Here is a 21,154-nt window from a genome sequence, read left to right on the forward strand (position 1 = left end):
TGAGCAAACATTACAACTCTGGTACCTATAAATTACTTGTAAGAGGCATTCTCCTACTGAGCATACACCAGTGAAGAGAGTTCATTTTGGGGGTGAGTGAGGAAGACTGTAGGGTGATGGAAAAGGCTGCTGAGTGGACTGTCATGATGCTAAAAGGACACCAGACAATAGAAGAGACCATGAAATAGAAGACTGGAAACCTCATAAATCACTGCCTGAGATAGGTGTGTATATGTTAATTATCTCATGGGTAATTGATGAACGTGTACTATCTGTGGAAATGGATGGGCTCTGAATCATGTCGTCTTTGAAGCAGTTATGGTGGAAATATCCCCAGTGTTTCCTGGTACTGCTAATAAAGAGTGCCTGACTGAATGGTAACAAATCTGTGCTGTTAAGTTTCTAGGCAGTAATTTCTTCGATTCACTCTTCAGCAGGAGCACTGCCATGGGCAGCCCTGAGAGGTGGTGGAGCCTCGTGCTGGGCTGGCCTGGAATGCCAAGCACAGCTAGGTGTGTGCCATGGGATACCTGCTCCTAAATTTGTGCTCATATAAGTACATGATAAACAAACTTCCTGCAGGAAGAAGTGTGCATTCAGGTGTGGTGATGTTTCTGGGTACGTAGTGAGATTCTTGTAGGGCTGAATTCAAAGTGGGCACCTGCAGGGTAACTCCATGAGGCTGAATCCACCTTTCCCAGATTTAAGTCCTGCTGTTTGGATCTTAGAAACCTTACCTGGCTGAAACTTATTGTAGATCAGCACATGCCACCTTGTGGCAAATTAACAGCGTGCATCTGGGCTGTTTATTCCCAACTCTTCACGCTTTATTCCTTATTAAGATACTGCCTTCCTTTTATATTCCTTGTATTTTGGGGCTCACATTGCTTCATCTCAGAGCTCCTGTGCTCCTGTTGCAGTAGTTTGTACATGTCTTGGAGATCCACCTGTGGCGTTTTGCACTTTGATGTCATGTTCTGCCAGTATAAAGCGTATTTGTTGGTGAGACATGCTGAGCACTTTCCAATTCAAAGCCTGAAGGTAGCTGGTGAAAACTGCACCTGGTTAATCTGGTTAGTAAGGTGCTGTGAGGAGCACAGAATGTTCACCTTCAAACTTGTACCGTGATTTCTGTATCCAGCTAGTTCCTGCTCCTTACCTCTCTTGTGCAAGCGCTGGATTTAAATGTGTTATTCCTCTTGTTTTCTCAAGTCCCACTTGCTTACTGTCACAGTGTCATTTTCCAGCATAAATACAGTGTTTACAAAGATAATTCAGGCTTTCACTGCAGACCTTTCATTTGCAGTGCTTATGCAGGCACATCACTGCACGGGACAAAGTCTCTCTTGTTCACAGTGAACATCAGTGTTATGGGAAGGGAACAAAAGGCTGGAAGGGGTAATCAGCAGATGCAGTGAAACAGTGCTGTAGCAAAAAAAAAATAGCTGGAGGGGCTGCTTCTCAGGTTGGAGGAGCCCTCAGTGAAAGGTGGCAATGCCTTCCAAAAAGACATCGAAGAAATGCTGTTGCAGTAGGTTAAGGTGTGACCTGCTCTTTATTTTAGTAATCTGCTTTCATCATTCATCTGTGTGTAACCTTTGGAGCTTCTAAAACCAGTTCTTAAGTACTTTTCATTTTATAAAGTCTGTAATGGTTGAAGTTGCATGCAACCCTATAGCTGCAACTTAATATGAGCCACAATGGAAGGAAATAAATTTTAATAGGCTACCATAGCAGCTGTAAGTTTGCAGGGAGCTAATTTAAACCATATTCTCTTACCACTCTGCCTTGAGCATTAGAAAGAAGTATTTTAAGTGAGGCGTAGTTCAATCTAGTGGTGATTTGGGGATGATTAAAGCTTATGAGTCTACAGTCTACAGCTTTTTGGTGGGTTTTTTTTTTTTTAATTTTCTGTTTGACTTTATAAGCCTTCAATTGAAGGGGGTTTTCCATGGCTTCCACATTAGCTTGGGTTGGTGGACCTACAAAGGATAAATGCCATAACCCTTGTGATGCTAAGTGGCTGCTCTCAATCACCCCTGCACAAATGTGATCAGTTTCTTAAAATCAGTGCCAACTAAGGGCCTCCGAGTGCATGAAAGCAGCTATTTGCTACCAGAGTGGGTATCTCAGATTAGAAACAGTTACTAACTAAATAGGAGTTTTCTTTCCCTCTAATGAAAACAAGTTTGCACAGTGGAATGGCCACTTCCAAAGGGAAATGTTGAAAGAGGAGGGATTAAAGGAGTTATTATTATTTTTTTTCCTCCTGGAAAGGTAGAACAAGGACAAGGAGGAATTACTTTTTAACAGACTGCCTGGGATGGCTGAGGAGCATAGTTGGGCGATGAGTCTGTGCTGGTTTTAGTTGCCAAAACAGAGCAACCTGTCCCAAGGTTTGTGTAGGATGGAGAGAAAGGTAGATCAGGAAGGTTGAGCTGCAGATGTGAAGCCTTGTGTTAATGGTCTTTGAGGCACTGGACAGAACCCAGAGAGACTTCAGGATTAGACTTTGACAAAGGGAATTGCAGATATTCATAGGAAGAATTCTTATCAGGGAGATTCTGATTTGATATAAGGAAAAGGTTTATAGGATAAAGGTGTTGAGGCACTGGCACAGGTTGCCCAGAGAGGTGATGGGTGCCTCATCCCTGCAGATATCCAAGTTCAGGCTGCTCATGCCCTGAGCACCTGATGGAGTTGTAGGTGTCCCTGTTCAGTGCAGGGGAGTTGGTCCAAATGGCCTTTAGGAGTCCCTTCCAACTCAAATGATTCCATGAATCCATTGGTACTCCTGGAGCTGGGTATGCAGAGGGCAGGGGCAGCTCTCACGTAGCTATGGAAGTGCTGCTGGAGAGCTGTATGTTAAAGCAGGTTTGCTTTGGCTGTGATCTCGTTCCATGAAGGTTGTGTCAGTACGAACATAGCTGCAAGCTGTATTTCCAGAGCTTGAACTGACAGCCACGTGCAGCTGTGCAGGAAGGGCTCAGACACTTGTTTCCTAGGGCACAGGGAGATGTGCTGCTTCGTCACTGCCAACCATTCTGCAAGCAGCCCTTCTGATTCCATGGATTTCTTTTTTTTTCTTTATAAAAATTAGAGTCCTTCAGAGCTCAAGGAAACCACGTTTGATTCAGGGATATTATGCAGGCAGTAAAAAGAAGTTTTTTAAAAAATCAGCAGTTTTTTGGAGGTTGTTTGTTCAGCTCTACTATTAATGTGGTGTTGTTTGCCAGACTGTGATCAAAACCACTTGGCAGGAGAGACTTAGTCAGGAGGGCGAGCCAGTGGAGTGGAGCTGTCATCTAAGTACGTCCAGAAAAACCGTTCTCTTGGCACAGCAAACAGACTGTTTACAGAAAAAATAAACATGCCCTCTAAAATTATGTTCTTTCTCTGTAAAATCATGGAAGGTCACCAGGCTTTGACCCTACAGAAGGAGCGTAACACTTTATGAGACTTCTGTCAAAGCACGTGATAAAAAATAAATACACTGTAATAAAGAAGTGTCAGTCTGATGGCTGAGATGTGCCTTCCTAACGCATTCTGTCTCCCTGCTGTAAGATGTGCTGTGCGTGCTGCCAGGCAAAGGAAGCCCATCTGGAGGGGATATCAAATCCATCCATTTTCTTGACGTATCAGTTGATGTAATTAACTTTTGTTTCATCTCCCAAGTAAACCTTGTAAACACTAAAATGTGTCAAAGTAAAATATAATTTATTGAAGGGTGTGATTTGTAGAAGTCCTCATGGTGTTTCAGTTGCTGGATAGAGCCCCAGATGCTGAATATCCACAAGGAACAAAGGCCTGATCCAGCCAAACCTGGGTTGTTCTCTGAGCAGTGCCAATAGATGGGTGAGATAGGGCTGAGGAAGGCTGTGGGGACCACCTCTGCGTGCGTCTTTGTGTCGGGGCAGTAGGAGCACCTCCTCTTTGCTGCTCAGGATTTCCAGCTGTATTCTTTATAGTGGTTCCTTCTTCCTCCTCTGCAAGGCTGTTTGTTGAAATTTTGCTGTGTAAACTCCTGGCATGGGAGCGAGAATTGTCATTCATGAGAGCCCAAGTAAGCCAGCATTGAGGCTTGGCCTGCCCTGAGCTCCCTGCTGTCACAGCTGGGTCAGTGTCTGGTCAAGCTAGTTGAAAAAAACACCTCATGCCACCACAATCGAGCATTTGCAGCTCTGTATTTGAGGACCATGCAGACTGCTTCTCAGTACTGCAGGGCTACCTGCAGATTTTCTGGATGTACACACCCGCGTTACTCAGTGTAACCATCAGCCCTTCCTCAGTAGTTCAGAGGCACAAAAGCGCTTCCTCGCTGCCACCCTCAGTCTCACATACAGCACTAAGGCAGTCAGATGGCCCTGCTGGGATCCCTACCACTACTATTATACATGTGAAGAGCATAGAAGATATTGAAATTTCTAAAACCTGAGCTATCAGCTTGCTGAAGATGAGTATGCAAGTGTTCAGCCTTGGGTTTTCCATACCCTGCCAACCCACTGAAGTTTTATGTTAATCAAGAAAAGGAGAAAGTCTTCCATCTGATGGTAGTTTAGATTCTGCTCGGTTATAACTCACAACCCCAAAGCATAAGAATTAAGTTTAATAGTCCATAAATTACACAGCATGCAGTACATACTGTTGTAATCTGCACATAATCCATATGAAGTATTAACACCCATGTCTAAACAAAATTCAAAGTCACTGTAGGCAATCTTAAACCTCAGCTGTACAGTTTTTCTGAACTATTTTGGCTGTAGACATGACTTTTCACCCCTCTACCCCCATATGGTATTAATTCAATTGTTTTATATGTTGTACATGCGTAAGAGCTAGAAGGGATTTCCTCCAACAACAAACACTGGGGATAAAAAGGTTGGTGTTTATAAAAACGTCAAACTGAAAGGCTCTTCCATAGCTTGCTGGAGGATGGCTATCCTTTGAAACTCAAAGGCCGGTCATTCGGAGAGGAAAGCTGGAAGCTGATGCTCAGTTCCCACTCATTGGGACTCTCAGCAGCAAGCAGGCTGAGCGGAGGCTGAGGGAACTTAGGCTTGGTTAAAAAGATCAGGAAACAGCTACAGAATGATTTGGTTCCCAGGGGCGTGGGTTTGATCACCGCTGTTTGCTTTTTGCTTAATAGCTCAGCATGAACTGGAAGGAGAAGAAGCTCTGAGGACAGTGCTGACCCTGCTGCAAGGTGTTGGAAAGGGAACCCTTCCTTGCAGCTGGAGTGGTGCTGTCCCACAGGAGGGCTGGCAGGGTGACAAATGAAGGGTCAGGAGAAGACAAGGGATCATCATGGGTCTGTGCCATTTGCCTGCAAGCACAGGGCTGTGCTGGGAGCTGTGCGTGGCCAAGGGCAGGCTGGAAGTGCTTTTGGAGTCCTTGGACCCACTCCTAACAGTGCTGATCAGCTTCCTGCCTTGGAATCAAATGAGTATCAGCAGAGAGCATGGCTGGAGTGCATGGCATGGATTTGGGAAAAGGGGAGCATGCAGGAGCTGTGTAAGAGCAATGGGCTTGGGAAGATGCTGTCTTGGTTTGGTGCGTGAGCACTCTGGGAATGCCTCTGGGATAGGTTGAGATCTCAAAGAGCCTTGGGAGGCAGGAGTAGGAGTTAGGACCAAAACAGCAGATGGGAGGTGAGGGAGAGAAGTTGGAAAGAGCGTGCTGCTTGAATACAGCTTGGAGCTTCAGCAGGAAGCAGCAGATGAGCTGGTGTGCAGGAATAGGGACCAGCATCATGGGTTTGAGGAGGTTCTCCTCTGTATTGCTGTGCACCCTGGTTCCTCCATGGCATCTCTGAGATTAAACAGGAGTTTCATTGGTGCTGGAGGATCCCAGAACATTGCTGCAGTAGGTCTGCTGGTGCCAGTATCCCAACGGTCTGATGCGCAGAGGCATTTCTATTGCCACTGACGTAAAACTTCTTCCAAACAATGATCCTCATTTATTAGGGTCGCTACAGTCTCAGCTTTTGAGTCCTCTTCCTTTTTTGGAACCAAAATGATGAAAACTGCAGGGAGGATGTCAGGCTGTCACACGCTGCGATGCACCGGCGACGCTGTCGCTGCGGCGGGGGCGGCCCGGCAGAGGGCACCCGCGGCCCGAGATCCGCCGGCCCTGAGCCACGGACCCGGCGCTCAGCCCCCAGCCCCGGCCCCGCCGCGGTGCCGCTCTCCGGGAGCCGCGATGCTGCGGGAGCCCCCGGCCCTGCGCGGTGAGCGGGAGGCGAGGGGAAGAAGCTGGCGGACAAGGCCTAGAAATGCGCTAAGCGAACCCATCTGCGGCTCAGATCGCTATCGGGTGGTGGAATTTCGTCCAAAAAATGTGGAAGTGTCATAATATACGTACAGAAAAGCAAAATTGTTTAAACTTTTTAAGCGATCGTGTCCATATATGGGTTTACAGTTCTGTTCTGGGTGTGGTAAGTAGAAATGTGCCGTATCGAACATCAGGCTGCAGGGCAGAAGTCGGCTCTCATTTGGCCTGAGGTGGTGGCACTGCGCTGATGCTGGTGGCATTTGCCCTCACAGAATGCAGACCGGGAGCTGCCTGCCTTCCCTTTAGCACCGCAGCAACATCGGTAGGCACCAAACAGCTGTTTGGTACATGCCCATAGTGGGGTCCCAGGACAGGGGATTGTTGGTGTCCTCAGTGTGAGCCAGGAGGTCACCAGGTGTGAGACCCCTGGTAAGGGCACAGCTGTTTGAGTACCCACTGAAGCAAGCAAGGTGAACCCAGCCTTCACGTCACCACTCCATGACCAGTGTTGGGCAAAGTCCCGAAAGAAGGTTTTAGTGAGATCTCTCCTGCCAAGGCATGAGACAAAGAGGAGGCACAGGGCCTTTGCTCAGCTTGGCCTTACAGCTCCAGGATGGCTCTGGGCAGCACACCTGTACTGCTGCAAGTGTGGAGCTCCCTGGCATAGGAAAGGCAACCTCCCCGCCCCCCCGCCCCCTTCTATGGCACACCAGTGCCGTCTGCTCCCTGCTGTCCATCCTGAAAATCAGGTTCCCTTGTGCCCAAGCCCTGCTCCCTTATGCCCAGGACTCCTACAGCAAAAGTTTCATTTTTAAGTGTCCACTGAATCTCAGCCAAACTATAGAGATTAAAACAGATAAAGGCTCTTAGCATACAGCATAAACAGTAAACAACATACAGGAAATCCTAATCCATGCAGCATAATTTTATTCCAAAAACATTATTCCATCCCAAAGTGGTAAATCACCCTCACCTTCTGCGTGCGCTGTGCCTGGGATCCCCAGTTCCCATTGCCTTCTGCTGGTGAAGCTCCCCATAGCTGCTGGCCGTGCCCTGGGCTGGTGGTGGCCACAGAGGCTGCCTGGGGCCGTGGACATCAGGCACACTGCTTGGTGCCCAGCTTGGCACCACCGAGCCCACCCTGCAGGGACCATCTGTGGGACTTCAGACACCTGGGTGTTCGGTCTGGGAACTTTTCTTTAAGCATTTCTTATTAGTGTGATTTTCTTTAGTGCTCAGTGGGTGCGCTCTGCAGCACCTCCAGCTCCAGCCTATTTGGTTCCATGGGAGTGCTCTGCTGGGAGGGCACTTTGGTGGGTCTGTACCACACTTTAAAATAAGATCTGCACAGAAATGCAAAGGCAGAGAAATAAACTATCAGAAAAAAGCCTCCACCACTTAATTGTTTTATATCATGCGCCTGTTATAGAAAGCTTCGTTATTTAATTGGCTCTTAACAGGGTTTTTAACTGGCTGTAGTGGCGCTCGGGAGAGTCTGGCAAGTCAGCTTTAATATGATTTTAATATATATAAAACATAGTGTTATTTTAGAAATAAAAAGTTTCAATTAGCCATTATTGTGTTAAATGCCTGCAGCACCTCCCTGCTGCTCCATAAACACACAGCCAGGTGTGACGGCAGCCGAGAGCTGGAACCTGCAGACCAACACTGCTGCAAACCCACGGAATGTGGGGTTTGATCTGTTCCTTCATTTTGCTGTTAAAAACTGGAGGCCCCGCTCTGCACAGATATAATCATTAACTTAATTTTGTGAGCTGTAAACTGTCCTATTCCAGGCAGTGAACGGGGCACACAGCGAGCAGCCTGAGCACACGTTGCCTGTTCACAGCATAGGGGATGATGTGATATCAGGGAGCACATCTCTAATTGGGCTGCAGATGTGGGGCTTGCTTGGATTGAACACCAGCGCAATAAGGACAATCCCTTGCTTTCTGTCTGGGGCTTGTTTAGTGTCTAGAAATAGGTGGTACAGCCATGGCTGTGGTTTTAGACAGGCTGTAATTACCGACGTGGTGCACCCACCTTTGTCTCACAGTGTGTTTGTGCCCGGCCATGGCAGAGAGCACTCACTGCCTGCAGCTCTGCATGTGGCTCCGTGCCTATACATGGCTGTGGCAGTGATGTGCAGGGTTTGGCTGTGGCTGAAAGTGTAGCACAGCCATCCCTAAGCCCCACACTGAGGGATTTCTGCTCGTGCTCCCCATCACATCACCGACGGGCTCGGAGCATTTCCCCGTGTAGGAGCTGTGCATCAAAGCCACGCATTGATTTCATTTGTGGCAGGTGGAGAGCTGGCTGCTAAAGGCTGTACCAGCACTATGTCAGCACCGTGACCACATTGGCACGGATAGTGCCCCAGAACTGCTCCTCTGCGAGACCCCTGGGTAGGGCAGTGCAGGAGGCTGCCCCGAGCGATGCAGATGACTCCGCTATTTCTTTTGCTTGGCTGGTTTTTCTCGGGTTTGATAGCAGGTCCAGGTGGAGAAGGGAGAAAGATAGTTCTGCATGCACCGTCAGCAAGGGAAAGCGTAACCGCGGCCCTCTGAAAGCCGTGACGCTGACTGGGACAGCTGAACGAGCTGAGCCCGCGGAGCCCCGTGTCAGCACGGAGGTCGGTGCGCGGAGGGGGCAGTGCCTGGAAGCGCTGCCTCAGCCTCAACGCTGCCTCCGCCGGCGCTCGCGGCGGGTTTGTTCTTCAGAGCATTGCTCCCCTCCTCTGCGAAGGAGGGAGAAGGAAAACTAAAACAAAAACAAACAAACAAAAAACACAAAACAAAGGAAAACAACAGGAAAAAAAAAACAGAACTCCGCGCTTTTATAGTTACTATTTAAAAAGGCAAAAAAAAAAAAAAAAAAGAAAAAGAAAGAAATAGAAAAGAGAGGGACTCGCCGTTTTATCGCAGCGCGTCCTACTCACTGTGCGTACACTTCTGGCGTTCCGCAGCACGGCTGCCGCACGGAGGGCAGCTCCCGGTCCAGGCACCGATCTCTTCGGACAGCGGCGGCTATGGGGATGATTTCCGTCCGTTTGTAGGGTTTGGAGGGAACGAGGTCCGGGGGCGGCGGGACGCGGACGTGTCTCGGTGCGGGAACGCAGAGCTCCGCACCTTCTGCCCGAAGCTGTAAGGAAGGGACGGCCGCGCCGCGTGGCCGCGTGTCAGCGCTGAGCTCCCCGCGGCCGCGAGCGCAGCGCGCTGCTCGGATGGAGCCGCTCCCTCACCCTCCTGCCCCGAGTGATGTCACGGCTTCCACTCGTCCCGCCGCTTTGCGGATTTCCTGGACGCCGAGTGCCAGCAGAAGGCAGCGCCGGGGCCCGCAGCGCTCCGAGGCCGCCCCGAGGCCGTGGGGACGGGGCCGGTGGTGCGGGGCTGTGCGGGGGCGGAGCGGGACGGTGGGGTCAATCCATATCCATATCCATCTCTATATCTCTATGCCTCTATATCCATATCTACATCTATATCTATATCTGCATCTGTATCTATATATCTCTAATCTCTCTATATATATCTCTATATCTATCTATCTGTATCTATATAATTCTATCTAATCCATACCTACTTGTCGCCCTTTCTGCACAAAATCGCTTTCCCCGTTGCACTCAGGGCGTTTTCTGAAGTACCCCAATGGGAGAGAGTTTCTCTTTGGTTATTTTTCGCGTTACGGTCGCTCCTCGCAGGGAAATGCGTTGGGATCTTAACGGAGGAAAGGTGGGAAAATCGACAAAACTCTCCTTCCCTTCAGAACGGGAATAAACCGCCCGCAGCTCCGGGAGCGATGCGGAACCGCGAGGACTCCATTCCTCCCGCAGCCCTCGGCACAGCCGCGGTGTGACAGTGAGCGGCGGAGGGCTGTGAAGTGCGCCCTGGGAGAGGTCGATGAGTCCCGAAACAAATGCGAACGTTTTGGTTAAAGAATAGAAACAAATTGCGAACAGTGAGGTGGCTTTAGGAATACCCTGCATTTCTAACGGTATGATAAACTCTTTGCCTGGGGAAAACAACACGAACACCCGTTAAATGCGGAGCGTTTTCTTTTTAAGAAGATCCCGGAGCTTCCCTTCCAATAGATGGAAAACGAAGTGCTTGTAATTAGGAGCTGCGTTCGTTCACCCCAGCCCTGCCGAACGGCACGCAGTGCCCAGCGCGTCCGCTCGGGATGGAGCTGGCTGGGAAACAGCGAAGGATCGCATTCCCCCGGCGCAGAGCCGGGCAGGAGGTGCGAAATCAAGCGCTCGGATTTGGGGGTTCTGTCAATTAAACGATTTCCGTCATTTTAAGAGTCACGATTGAAAATAGTTATATATATATTTATATACATACACCGAGCGCTTTACTTTGAGCGGTGGGATTCGCATTGCAACGATTTTAAACCATTATCCGAGGGTGCAGCCTGAGGTTGAAAGCCCCCTTCCTTCCCGCAGAGCAGCGTCACCGCCCCGCAGCGGAGCACCGCATCGACCGCACCGATCCGCACCGCTGCGGCTCCGACCGTCGGCCGTGTCGGCGTCTGCGGGGCCGCGAATTGTCGGAAGCGGTTCTGTGCGCTCGGGTCGGTGCTGTGCCCAGAGGTGGGGGAGGGAGGGATACATCTTTGCCGTATGTCCGAGTTTTGTTTTATTTTAAATCAATCGCGGTGCTCGGCGGGAGGGGCTGCGGGAGCACAGCTGTCGGAGTGACGGTGTTTAACGCTGCGGTATGGCGGTGTCCGCTCGCTCGAGTGTGGCCCAAATTCTCCGCACTTCGCTCCCAATTACCCGTCCCGTTATTTATCGCCGTGACACCCGGGGCCTCCTCCGCCCCGGCCTTTAGGAACCGGCACGAAAACGGGCGGGGGCGCTCGGGACCCCGCAGGGGAAAGGAGGGGGGGTTCCCCAAAGCCCTCTCACGGGTTTTAGAGCGTCGTTTTAAATTGACAGGACGCGGGGAATACAGAAAATCCGAGCAGAACTGCTTCGTGCCAACGGCATTGAGCACATGGTGCGGGTTACGGGGGAGTCAGTGCGGGACGGAGCATCGAGCAGCTGGGGGAGTACCTGGCTGTTGTAGCACGCTGTGGCACAGCACTGCAGAACGACAGTGACCCCGGCCCAGTGCCCGGCCCGGCCCAGTGCCCTCCGCTCCGTGCGGGATTCCCGCGGCGCTGGGCCCGGGGCTGCGGGATCGGCCCCGACGGCGGCTCCCGGAGGACGGCTCTGTACCTCCTCCGCAGAACCCCGCACAGCGCACTCCGGCAGCGAGCACGAACTGCGCGGTGGTGCGCGGCACGGGTTGGAGGGAACGAAACGAACGCCGTTGTGCCGAACGGAATGTTCACCAAACGGCTCTAAACGCCGGGGGAAGCGTTCCGCTCCGCGCTGTGCTTTGTTTCTTTTCCCGACCGACTGCTCTGAGTTCTCCATAGGGATGTGGCCGAGCTCGGGGCCTCTCCGCACCTCGCGGGGCCCTGCGCTGTGCTGTGCTGTGCTGTGCTGCCCGGCACCGAGCGGGGCTGTGCCCGGGGGGAGCGGGGAGGGGGCGGGCAGGTGGCGGGCGGTGCCAGGAGCGCCCTGCCGTGGGGGTGGGGGGGATTTGACTACTCCTGGCCTGCTCTTTGTTGGGTGTGTGCCTGCCCGCTGCCCGTCTTGGGGCCCGTTTGCTTTATATGGCAGCGGATCAAATGCTGCGCCGTAACCTCCCGCTTCCAGGTACTCGCCCGCCCCGGCCCCTTCCTTCCTCCGCGGCCCCTCCCGCGCCCTCCCCCGCCCGCCGCAGCCCCCGGGGCCGTATAATAGGGCCGCTGCCCGCCGGGCCGGGCCGGGTTGGGGAGGTGCTGTTCGGTGCCGCGCCCCGTGCGTGCGTGCGGCGGAACGGCCGCGGGCCGGCGGCGCTCGGGGCGGTCCCGAGGCACTCGCGGAGCCGGAGCGGGGGGGGGGCCGCTCCGGGCCCTGCCCAGAGGTAGGGCGGGGTAGGGGCGATGGGCAGAGCCCCCGCTGCCCGGCTCCAAGCGGCCGGGGGGCTGCGTTAGGGCCCGGCGGCCGGGCTCGGCTCGGCACGGCCCGGGCGGCGGCGGCGAGGATGCAGCACCCGCTGGAGCTGGGGGCCGCGCACTACTTCCCGGCCGAAGCCTTTCCCGACCACCGCTCGCACCGCTACCGCAGTTTCATGATTGAGGAGATCCTCACCGACCCCCCCGACGCCAAAGGCGCGGCGCCGCCCGGGGAGCTGCTCAAGTTCGGGGTGCAGGCGCTGCTGTCGGCCCGGCCCTACCACAGCCACCTCGGTATGTCCCGCCGGGGTTGGACGGGAGTGGGGCCGCGGCTCCCGGCGCGTGTGAGGCCGCTCCTATGGGAGAAGGTCTCGGGAACTTCGCTGCGGCGCTCCGGGCGGGGACGGGGCCGCATCTGTGGGTCGCGGGCGGCGGTGGAGCCGTGGGGAGCGGTGCCGTGCGCGGAGAGACGGGGGATGGAGAGTGTGAGCCGCGCCGTGTGATGTCGGAACGTGGTGCAGGATCTACCGGTGCAGGATAGGGTACTAAGGACAGATTTCTTGTTGTGGTTCGTTTTTGGGGGGTTGTTTGTTGTTGTTTTTTTTTTTTTGATGATGATTTTTATTTTATTTTACGTTGGTTTTATTTTAACGCGAATATTTAATCTGCGATCGCGAATGCTTTCGCTTCCAAAGCTGTCTTCATCTACAGAGACGCTGCTCGTTTATCCGTAGAAGCGAACGGAACGGGTGGATTCCGAATTGTTGTTTTTCTTTTAAAAAAAGAAGTCGGGAAAGCATCGAGCCCCGTCTTGGGGAAGCGCATGTATTGGAACACTTGGGATTCACGATTATTTTAGATATCGGTCTGAAATGTCGACCCGCACTGGTGTGCGTCCGTGTGTGCTCCTCGGGCCGGGCCCGCCTGTGCTTTCGAAGCCCCCCGGGCCGTACTCAGCGTTCGGAGAGCGGTCGTGGTGCTGCGTAGGGCGGCGGGATCTGCCCACTTGGTGCGAGGTCTCGGGGCGCTCGGGAGGGCCCCGCACGGCCGCACGTCGGGGCCGAGCATGAGTCTGACGCCGTGGCCGTGGGCCCGGCAGCGCTTGAATCTGTCAGGCGGCACGAGCTCCTAAACGGTTCCAAAAGGTTTCCGCGGGTAACGCGAGGATCGCTGGGTGACTGCCCGCCTCCGGCTGCAGGGCACGGCGTGACCCCGCGGCGGCAGCAGGAGAAGGGGCCGGGGCCGCGCGCGGAGCCCATCCCGAGGAGCCCCCGGGGCCGCCCGGCTCTCACGGCCGCTCTCTCCCGCAGCCGTTCTGAAGGCGGAGCCGGCGGCCGTCTTCAAGTTCCCGCTGGCTCCCCTGGGCTGCTCGGGGCTGGGCTCGGCGCTGCTGGCCGCCGGCTCGGGGCTGCAGGGCGGCTCCGCCTCGCCCCACCTCCCGCTGGAGCTGCACCTCCGCGGCAAGCTGGAGCCGGGCGGCCCCGAGACGGGCAGCAAGGCCAAGAAGGGCCGCCGCAGCCGCACCGTCTTCACGGAGCTGCAGCTCATGGGGCTGGAGAAGCGCTTCGAGAAGCAGAAGTACCTCTCGACGCCCGACAGGTACCGGCGGGGCGGCGCGGGGGCATCGTCCGGAGAGCAGGAGGAGAGCCGCGGGCCGGGCCGGGTCTCACCGCCTCTCTCCCGCCCGCAGAATAGACCTGGCCGAATCGCTGGGGCTCAGCCAGCTCCAGGTGAAAACCTGGTACCAGAACAGGCGCATGAAATGGAAGAAAATAGTAAGTGCCCGCGCCGGGCCCTCCCGGGGGAAAAAAATATATACATATGTATGTGTGTTTTGATGTACGTCTATGTCCCCGCTCCTTGCGGCCACAGCACACGGGCTGCCCGAGCCCTCCCGGCTCGGCGCAGTACCGCTCGGGCAGCGGGGACCTTACTCCGCCGGGGCCGCAGACCGGAGCGCTGCTTTACGCGGGTGTCCCTGTGCCCTCCCCGCCCCGCAGGTGCTGCAGGGGGGCGGCCTGGAGTCCCCCACCAAGCCCAAGGGCCGCCCCAAGAAGAACTCCATCCCCAGCAGCGAGCAGCTCTCGGAGCAGGAGCGCGCCCGGGACGCCGAGAAACCCCCCGAGAGCCTGGGCTCGCCGGCTGAGGTCAGCCAGGAGGAGTGAGGGCACGGCCCGGCCCCACCGCTGCCGCCCGGGAGCGCGGGGACCCCCAGCGCCGCGCCGGGCCCCGGAGCGCGTTGCCCCGGGCGGGAGGAACCCCGCGCGCAGCGGCCCGGGCGGTAGAGGACGGGGGCGGAGGGCGGTGGGGCCGCGGTCGGAGCACTCGGCGCACAGCTCGGCCCCCGGCCCTGAGACCCGCGGTGCGCGGCGGCCGGGGGGCACCGGGTCCGCCCTCGGCATTGCTCGCTGCGTGAAACCCTGTGGTGCCCCCAGTTACTCGAAAAACTGCATTTTACGATCGGTTTTATTAATGCGAAGATATTTACTTTATTTCAATAAAGTATTTTATGGACTATTGCTCTGAGTAATGTAATGCTTTTTATCTTCTTTTTAATCGTTTCTTTATGTTTTTTGTTTTCTTTGGTCGGTTTTTTTTCCTTGTTCTCGGCCAAACGTCCCGTCCGGGGCCGGGCCTTGGCCGCGCTCAGAGAGGCGAGACGATGTGGTCTTTTGTCTAAGAAATGCGGCATTGCCGTCTAACGGGAGGCTGAGATGCGGCCGCACATCTGAATGCCGCTTTGGGAAAGCGCGGTTGGTGCCGCTTTGGGCAGCGCTCGGGCAAAGGGAGCAGAGAAGTTCCACCGCCCCCGGAGCTCTGCGCTCATTGCGGCGACACAACAAGGAGCCGCGGCACTGTTTTACTGTTAATTTTCTGATTCCTTGATGTACTTTTTTTTTCCGTCGAGGTATCGAATGATAGAGCATCTATAGGGACGTGCAATTATCATCGTCCTGGAAAAAAAGAACAACAAAAAAAAGGCCAGAAGCGCTGCGGAAAGTGGCGAGCGGCAGGGAGCGATGGAGAGCCGCCCCAGGGCCCGGCCACGAGGGCTGCGGGCGTTCCTCGCAGAGCCGGGCCGAGCCCTGGCTGCGGAACGCTAATTGCCGGGCGCTAATTGCTCGCCTGCTGAGTAATTACCGGCGGTCATTAGCCCGCCCCCCCGGCCCTGCCTGCCCCAGGTGCCGCTCGGTTCCTTCTGCCGGAGCGGCGTCCCACGTTAACCAAACCTCCGGGCTGAGCGATGGGGCGTCGGTAAGCACAGGATACGGCCGTGCTGAGTAAACAGGAAGAGAGCTCATATTCTTACATCGAAACGACTCCTGGATTTAAACAAACAAACAGCTGGAAAGGTTCAGCGTGATCTGGGGACAGGGATCGGCGTCGGGAAGGGCGAGGACGGCGCTTTCGAGGAGCGGAGCCCCGCGGTTCCTCCTGCTCTGCCCCGTCTCCTCTCAGCCCGTGGTCCTGCTGCGGCACAGCAGCTTCAGCGCAGCCGAAAGGAGGAACCGCGTGTAATTAGAAGGCGGATTCCCGGCTGCCTCTACCTGCTTTAACGGACAGACGGGCTGTGCCCAACGTTAAGTAGCGCTTTGGAAACGCTATTGCTGTTGCACTTTTGATATCATGTTAATATTTTCTTTTCACATTCGAGTAAGTGGTGAACAAGTGATTATTTTTCACAGACCGTAAAAGTATCAAATAAGAAAACTCGCTTTACTTTTATTTTTTCCAGACAGCGCGAGGGGAACGCGGCGGCTCCAGGGCGCGTCCCCACGGGCTGCTGCCCTCGGGCCGGGGATCGGGGCGGGCGGGGTGCGACGGAGCCTTTCCGAAGCCGCGAGCAGCCGCCGGGAGCCGCTTGCGACGTGTGGCACCGCGGGGTGATGGCAGCTTTTCAGCCGGACCGGGAGCTGCAGAAGTGGAGCCGTAAGGCTTCGGGCTTCCCCCGGGTAGAAGGAAAGGTCTCCCCGGGAGTTTCCGGCACGTACGGGCCGGGCCGGGAACCGGCTGGCGGCTGCGGGAGGGGGGGCCCGAGCTGTATTCGCGTTGGCTGCCAGCAGGCAGTCCGATGATGGTGTGCGAGAGGGGTGTGAATGGAGCGCCACGTTCGTGGCTCCATCGGTGGAGTTGTTCTCCCAGAAACGTTTGTTTTAACAGTGCTGACTTTATAACGACAAATTATCCCTTCGGAAAGAGCTGCCCGCATCACGGCGACGTGCGAACGGACACAGAGCGGCCGCACGGATGAGTATTAAAACCAAATTCCTCTTATCTACGTGAGAAATCAGCCGGAAGAAAACGAAAATATACCCGACTTTAAATTATATATGTGTATATATATATATATTTTTCTATAAAATACTTGGTTCGCTGTAAGCCATTCATCTCCTAATGAGTTTCTACGTTGTTCTGTTGCAGCCGCCCCGGGCACATTCCGCGCTGCGCTCCCCGCGCTGTGACGCGCATCGCCCCGCACCGCCGCCTGCCCGGAGGGAACGGCAGCGCGCAGGTTGGTGCCGATGCGCACACTGTTAGTGCAGCCTGATGGCTCCGTTTCTTAATTATCTCTCTCAGCCTGACTCGGACGCACGGGGCGCGGACGGGTGGCGGTTGCAGCGGCTCGGAGCCGCTCTGCCCGCGGTGCGGAGGCTGTTCCTGCCCGGGGTCGTTCGCGGCGCTGCGCGGCCCCCGGGCAGCGGTGTGCATGGGGCCGTGCTCTACGTGTGAGCCCTGCCGGGCCCGAACCCGCTGCTGCGGGCTCTGCCGCTGTCACTGCGGCAACAGAGGTGCCGCGGGCGATGTTTTCTCTATAAGCAAAGCAAAGGGTGTGGATCGAGAGCTGGAAAAGCACCATCAAAGCGGCTCCTTCCTACGTCTGAGCGCCGATCCGGTCACAGTTAATCGGCGAACGTCACGACGGCTCTCTGAACAAAACGCCCTTCAGGTGAGTTTCCAGCTCCGACGCCCCACGTTCGCTTTTTATGAAGCTTCTCGAGGAAACCCAATCCAAGCTCTGCCCTCCTTCGGCTCCCGGCCGCAAACGGCCCCGCGGGCGGACAGACGGACGGCGTTAGGCCGCCTTCGCACCGGGTAAGGGGAGCGGCTGCGGGGAGGACCGGGCTGCGGGCCGGCCGTACACCCGTTGTGCCGGAGGCGGTTGGGCAGCGCGGGGCCGGCTGGGGCTGTGCCCGCCTCTGGGCTGCACCTTTCCGTGCCATCCGCAGGGAATCGCCAGAACCGGAGCGATGACCGCCTGCAGTGACATCGATGGGGGGCGGATTTGGTGCCCCGAGACGTGTGCGAGTAAGAGCTCAGCCCCGCGCTGATGGAAACGCGCTCACAGCCCGGTACGGTTTCACCGGTTTACAAACGCCGTCCATTAAAACACGATTATTACCAAACGGCTTCTTTCTATGCGAGATCCTCAAATCCGTTGTTTACATTGCACCTATATTAACAAACCACAAAATAAGCCCGTAGCGTTTTTAAGAGAGGTTTTAGGCTGGGAACGTGGAAACTTGCCTGGACGAAACGACACGGAAGCTGAATGAAGGCGAGGAGATTATCTGTGTCTGAAGGTTGGGCATTAGCCGCAATGAAAAGATTGATTTTTCCGATGCTTTTTTTCCCCCCAGACGGTTATTTCCAAGGCTGCTGGCAGTGTAAGCTCACTCTCTGAGCAGATACTGAAGCCCGTGTGTTGTATGTAAGGGTGCTATTCAAGGAGGAGGCGCTCAGTGCCGCAGAGTGCCTGCTGGCTTCGGGTGCACGTGTTCTTACAGCATCACTCGCACTCGAAAAATACTTGTTATTCATGCTCAGAAGTTACTCGAGCATGACTTGCAGTGGAAAATTGTGCAAAAATAATGTTTCTTTGCGATAACTGATCCCAGTCTGGTGTTTCATAGCTGATAGCCTGGAAACTTGCCTGTGCAGAGTCCCTCCCCGTCAGAGATGTTCCACGAGGCTGAAGGAAACAGAGCGGTGAGGAGAAGAGGCAGATGTGCAGGGGTTGTTCACATGCTGAAAGCTTTGAGTCACAGCAGCTCTGACGCTTTTCTGAAGAAATAGTTCTGCAATCATTACAGTTGCCACCCAAACCCTACCCTGGGTGTTCTATGGCTTACAGCAACCTCCAAACTCGCACTGCGTGTAGTGTGAATGCTGTGTCAGGTAAGCGTGTGTAAGTCATCCTACAGCAGCCGGTCTGGCAAAACACGTCTGATTTGGCGGTCAAGGAGGTGAGTCCCAAAACCCAGCAAGGTCTGTAAAAGAGGAGCTGGCTGTTCCGTTTGGGCTAACGGGCATTTTCCTTACCTACAGCCCAGCTGACTGCCAGCTCCCGGCTCATCCCCCGATTAGGCGCTGATGGGCGTTTTCTGAGCTATTTACTAAGAGCTGAACATAAACCACAAGTGCTTTTGAATGCTGACCTCTCATTTATGTTACTTTCCGAACTGAATAGCATCTTATGCGCATTAAAATAGTTTTTAATAGATGCTTGAACGATAATCATGTATGCATCTTGTTCTCTTCTCCTTTTTGTCAACGCGAAAGCCGGGCTGTTGGATGCTCCCATTTGTTGGCCAGGAGTTCTCCTCAGGGCTGCTGGGCCCCAGCAGAGTGCTGGGCTGTGCATCGGACCCCAGAGAGGTTCAGGAGCTCCTGCTGTTGTTCAACCTCCTCTGGCTTTGGCCGTCCGAGGTGTGTTACTGCCACAGCTGAGGTGGAAGTGCCACTGCGAGGACTTTCGTTGTCCTTGTTTTGTGATGTTCTTAACTCCGTGACGTGGTGTGAAAGTTCCCCATTCATGGGTGTGAAAATGCATTCAGACTTGATGCTATCAGTCCCAGAAGTTAGAAGTACTGCTCGTTTCTCATTGGATAAGCATATAGACCACACATTTCATACCTGAATGTCCTCTGCTAAGTTCAGGGGTTACTTGAAATTAACGCTCATTATTCACTAGTATTTGCACTAGTAAAGTACAAGTGCTCAAATATTTGCAGAAAGCAAAAGTGAAGCAGCTGTAAACATGGCTGAATTTGCTTCTGAATTTTAATGCATATTTGCAGAATTTTGGTTTAGCTGTAATGTGTGCGTGTCTATGGTACAGAAAGCTTGTAAATTCTGGTGCTTTACACTTCCCAGTGTGTAAACTGCAGCTAAGCCCGCTGGATTTAACTTTTATATCCTTAGTTTAAATGGAAAAATACAGGCGAGTTTGAAAAAAACAAAAACAAAACCCTTAAAAAATACACAGAGCATCAGAAACTTTACATAACCACATCGATTAGTGGTCTGTAACCTTCGCTGGTGAGTGGGTACTGATGGAATAGTGTGTGGTTAACTCTTTCATCCCCAGCAGGAGCAACGTGAAGATTGAATCCCAGGATCCACAGTTCAGGATGAGGTCTGTAAGTCACTATTTCTCCCTTTGGTTCCAGAGAAGTGATTCTCTGAATGGAAGTTAAGGAATTTGTGACGGTCTTCAGGAAGGTTTGCCTTAGCCAGATGTTGTATTTGCAGTGTGAAAACAGGCTGTGTGGGAGAGCCATGACTTGGAGTGGGGAAGGAGGAATGTATCAGGCTTAACACACAGCATATGCTCTCCTTGCAGAATGGATTGGGTGACTCTGGGTCTGTATTGACTGCTTAATCGTAGTGTTTCTAGTCTGGGGGTGGGTACACTGTTAGGTCATGGTAACAGTGATGAATTTGAAGAGGAAGAGTGGCCATTTATTCATCCTACTTTTCTCCCTCTCTCAAAGGAAGAGGAAGCAATCAGGATAGATAGAGAGTTGTGCTTGGAAGCAGTGGAAGAAAGCTGGTAGTATTCTAGAGAGATGTGAGGAGCAGAACTCAGGAAAGAGTGTTGGATTTCAAAGGAGAACAGGTTGATAAGAGCTGTCAAGCTTGGCCAGGGCAAGCTGTGTGGGTACTGCTGGATGATGCTCTCCAGAGACAGAGTGTGGCATTGGTCAGCCACCTTTCAGCATCCTCAGTGCAGGGAATTTCTGTTTAGTTTTGCTGTTTTCTTAATCCCAATGGACCAGGAGATATCTGGATGACAACAGTTTCACAGGTTTCTATGAAGGTCTTACATCTGTTTTCCCAACACATAAAAAAAGATTTGCTCTTATATTTCTGCTCGGGGTTTCTGATGCTCCCCTCTGCTGTCACTGCTTTTACAGAGCAAAAGTAGCCCAAGGAATTTGGAAGATGATGGACACAGTGTGTACTGCATGCTCCCACTGAGCTTATGGACAGCCAGAAAAGCTGTAGATGAAGTGGAAGAGTGATGGTCTGCTGCCAAGAGCTGCAGCATTGGAGAATGTGTCTGTGGCATTCATGTGGTCAGAAAGTCATACCAACTGTCTCCTCCCCAGACTCACAGATTCTTCTCAGAAAGGGTCATGTTTTCTGTTTTCCAGGCATTTAAACACATAGAAGGCATTTTCTTGTTTCCTTGCTTTCCACAATTCTGCAAGCAGAGTTTATATATACATACATACATATATATATAACCATTTTTGAACTTACTGCGCTTTCCTTCTACCCCTTGATCTTTATTGTTTCAGTAGATCCCTTTTCATTCTGTTGTATGCTGTATATTTTTTAGGTTTAGAAGCTGTACTTAATTCTTATTTCAGAAGATGGCTCTTCTCAGAATGAAAAGCAGATTGCTATGAAGGCAATGATTTGATCCTTGTGGTTTGCTGTGAGCCTCGTAGCCTCTAGTGTAAACCTATTGGATCTTGTTTAACAGAGAAGCAGAGAAAGTACCACCCATGCAAATGCTGCTCAGAAACATCTACCAGGGAGAAAAAAGCTTCTGTAAGTAAAAGTATTGTATGACCTCTCATTATTAAAACAGACACAGTGTATTTGAGGG

At 53.3% G+C, this 21,154-nt stretch overlaps 1 protein-coding gene and 1 long non-coding RNA gene across 3 annotated transcripts; one reads left to right on the plus strand and one right to left on the minus strand.

Annotated features, from left to right (window-relative positions):
- Positions 1 to 7,174: 7,174 nt before the first annotated feature.
- Positions 7,175 to 11,752, minus strand: LOC124417165. Its single transcript, XR_006931349.1, has 2 exons — positions 9,512 to 11,752; positions 7,175 to 9,411 (listed from the first exon to the last, which is right to left on the minus strand). It is a non-coding gene; the product is annotated as an uncharacterized LOC124417165 (long non-coding RNA).
- Positions 11,753 to 12,292: 540 nt separating this feature from the next.
- On the plus strand, positions 12,293 to 14,774 carry BARX1 (BARX homeobox 1). Of its 2 annotated transcripts, none has more exons than NM_204193.2 (4): positions 12,293 to 12,549; positions 13,566 to 13,854; positions 13,946 to 14,030; positions 14,256 to 14,774. In NM_204193.2, the coding sequence occupies exons 1-4, from the start codon at positions 12,345 to 12,347 to the stop codon at positions 14,418 to 14,420; spliced, it is 744 nt and encodes a 247-aa protein (NP_989524.2). In that variant the 5' UTR covers positions 12,293 to 12,344; the 3' UTR covers positions 14,421 to 14,774. The 2 variants fall into 2 exon arrangements, with proteins under 2 accessions (NP_989524.2, XP_046755715.1); XM_046899759.1 differs by having other exon boundaries at positions 13,951 to 14,030.
- Positions 14,775 to 21,154: the final 6,380 nt, after the last annotated feature.

This window comes from Gallus gallus, chromosome 12 (genome assembly GCF_016699485.2).
Source record: "Gallus gallus isolate bGalGal1 chromosome 12, bGalGal1.mat.broiler.GRCg7b, whole genome shotgun sequence".
NCBI lineage: Eukaryota > Metazoa > Chordata > Aves > Galliformes > Phasianidae > Gallus > Gallus gallus.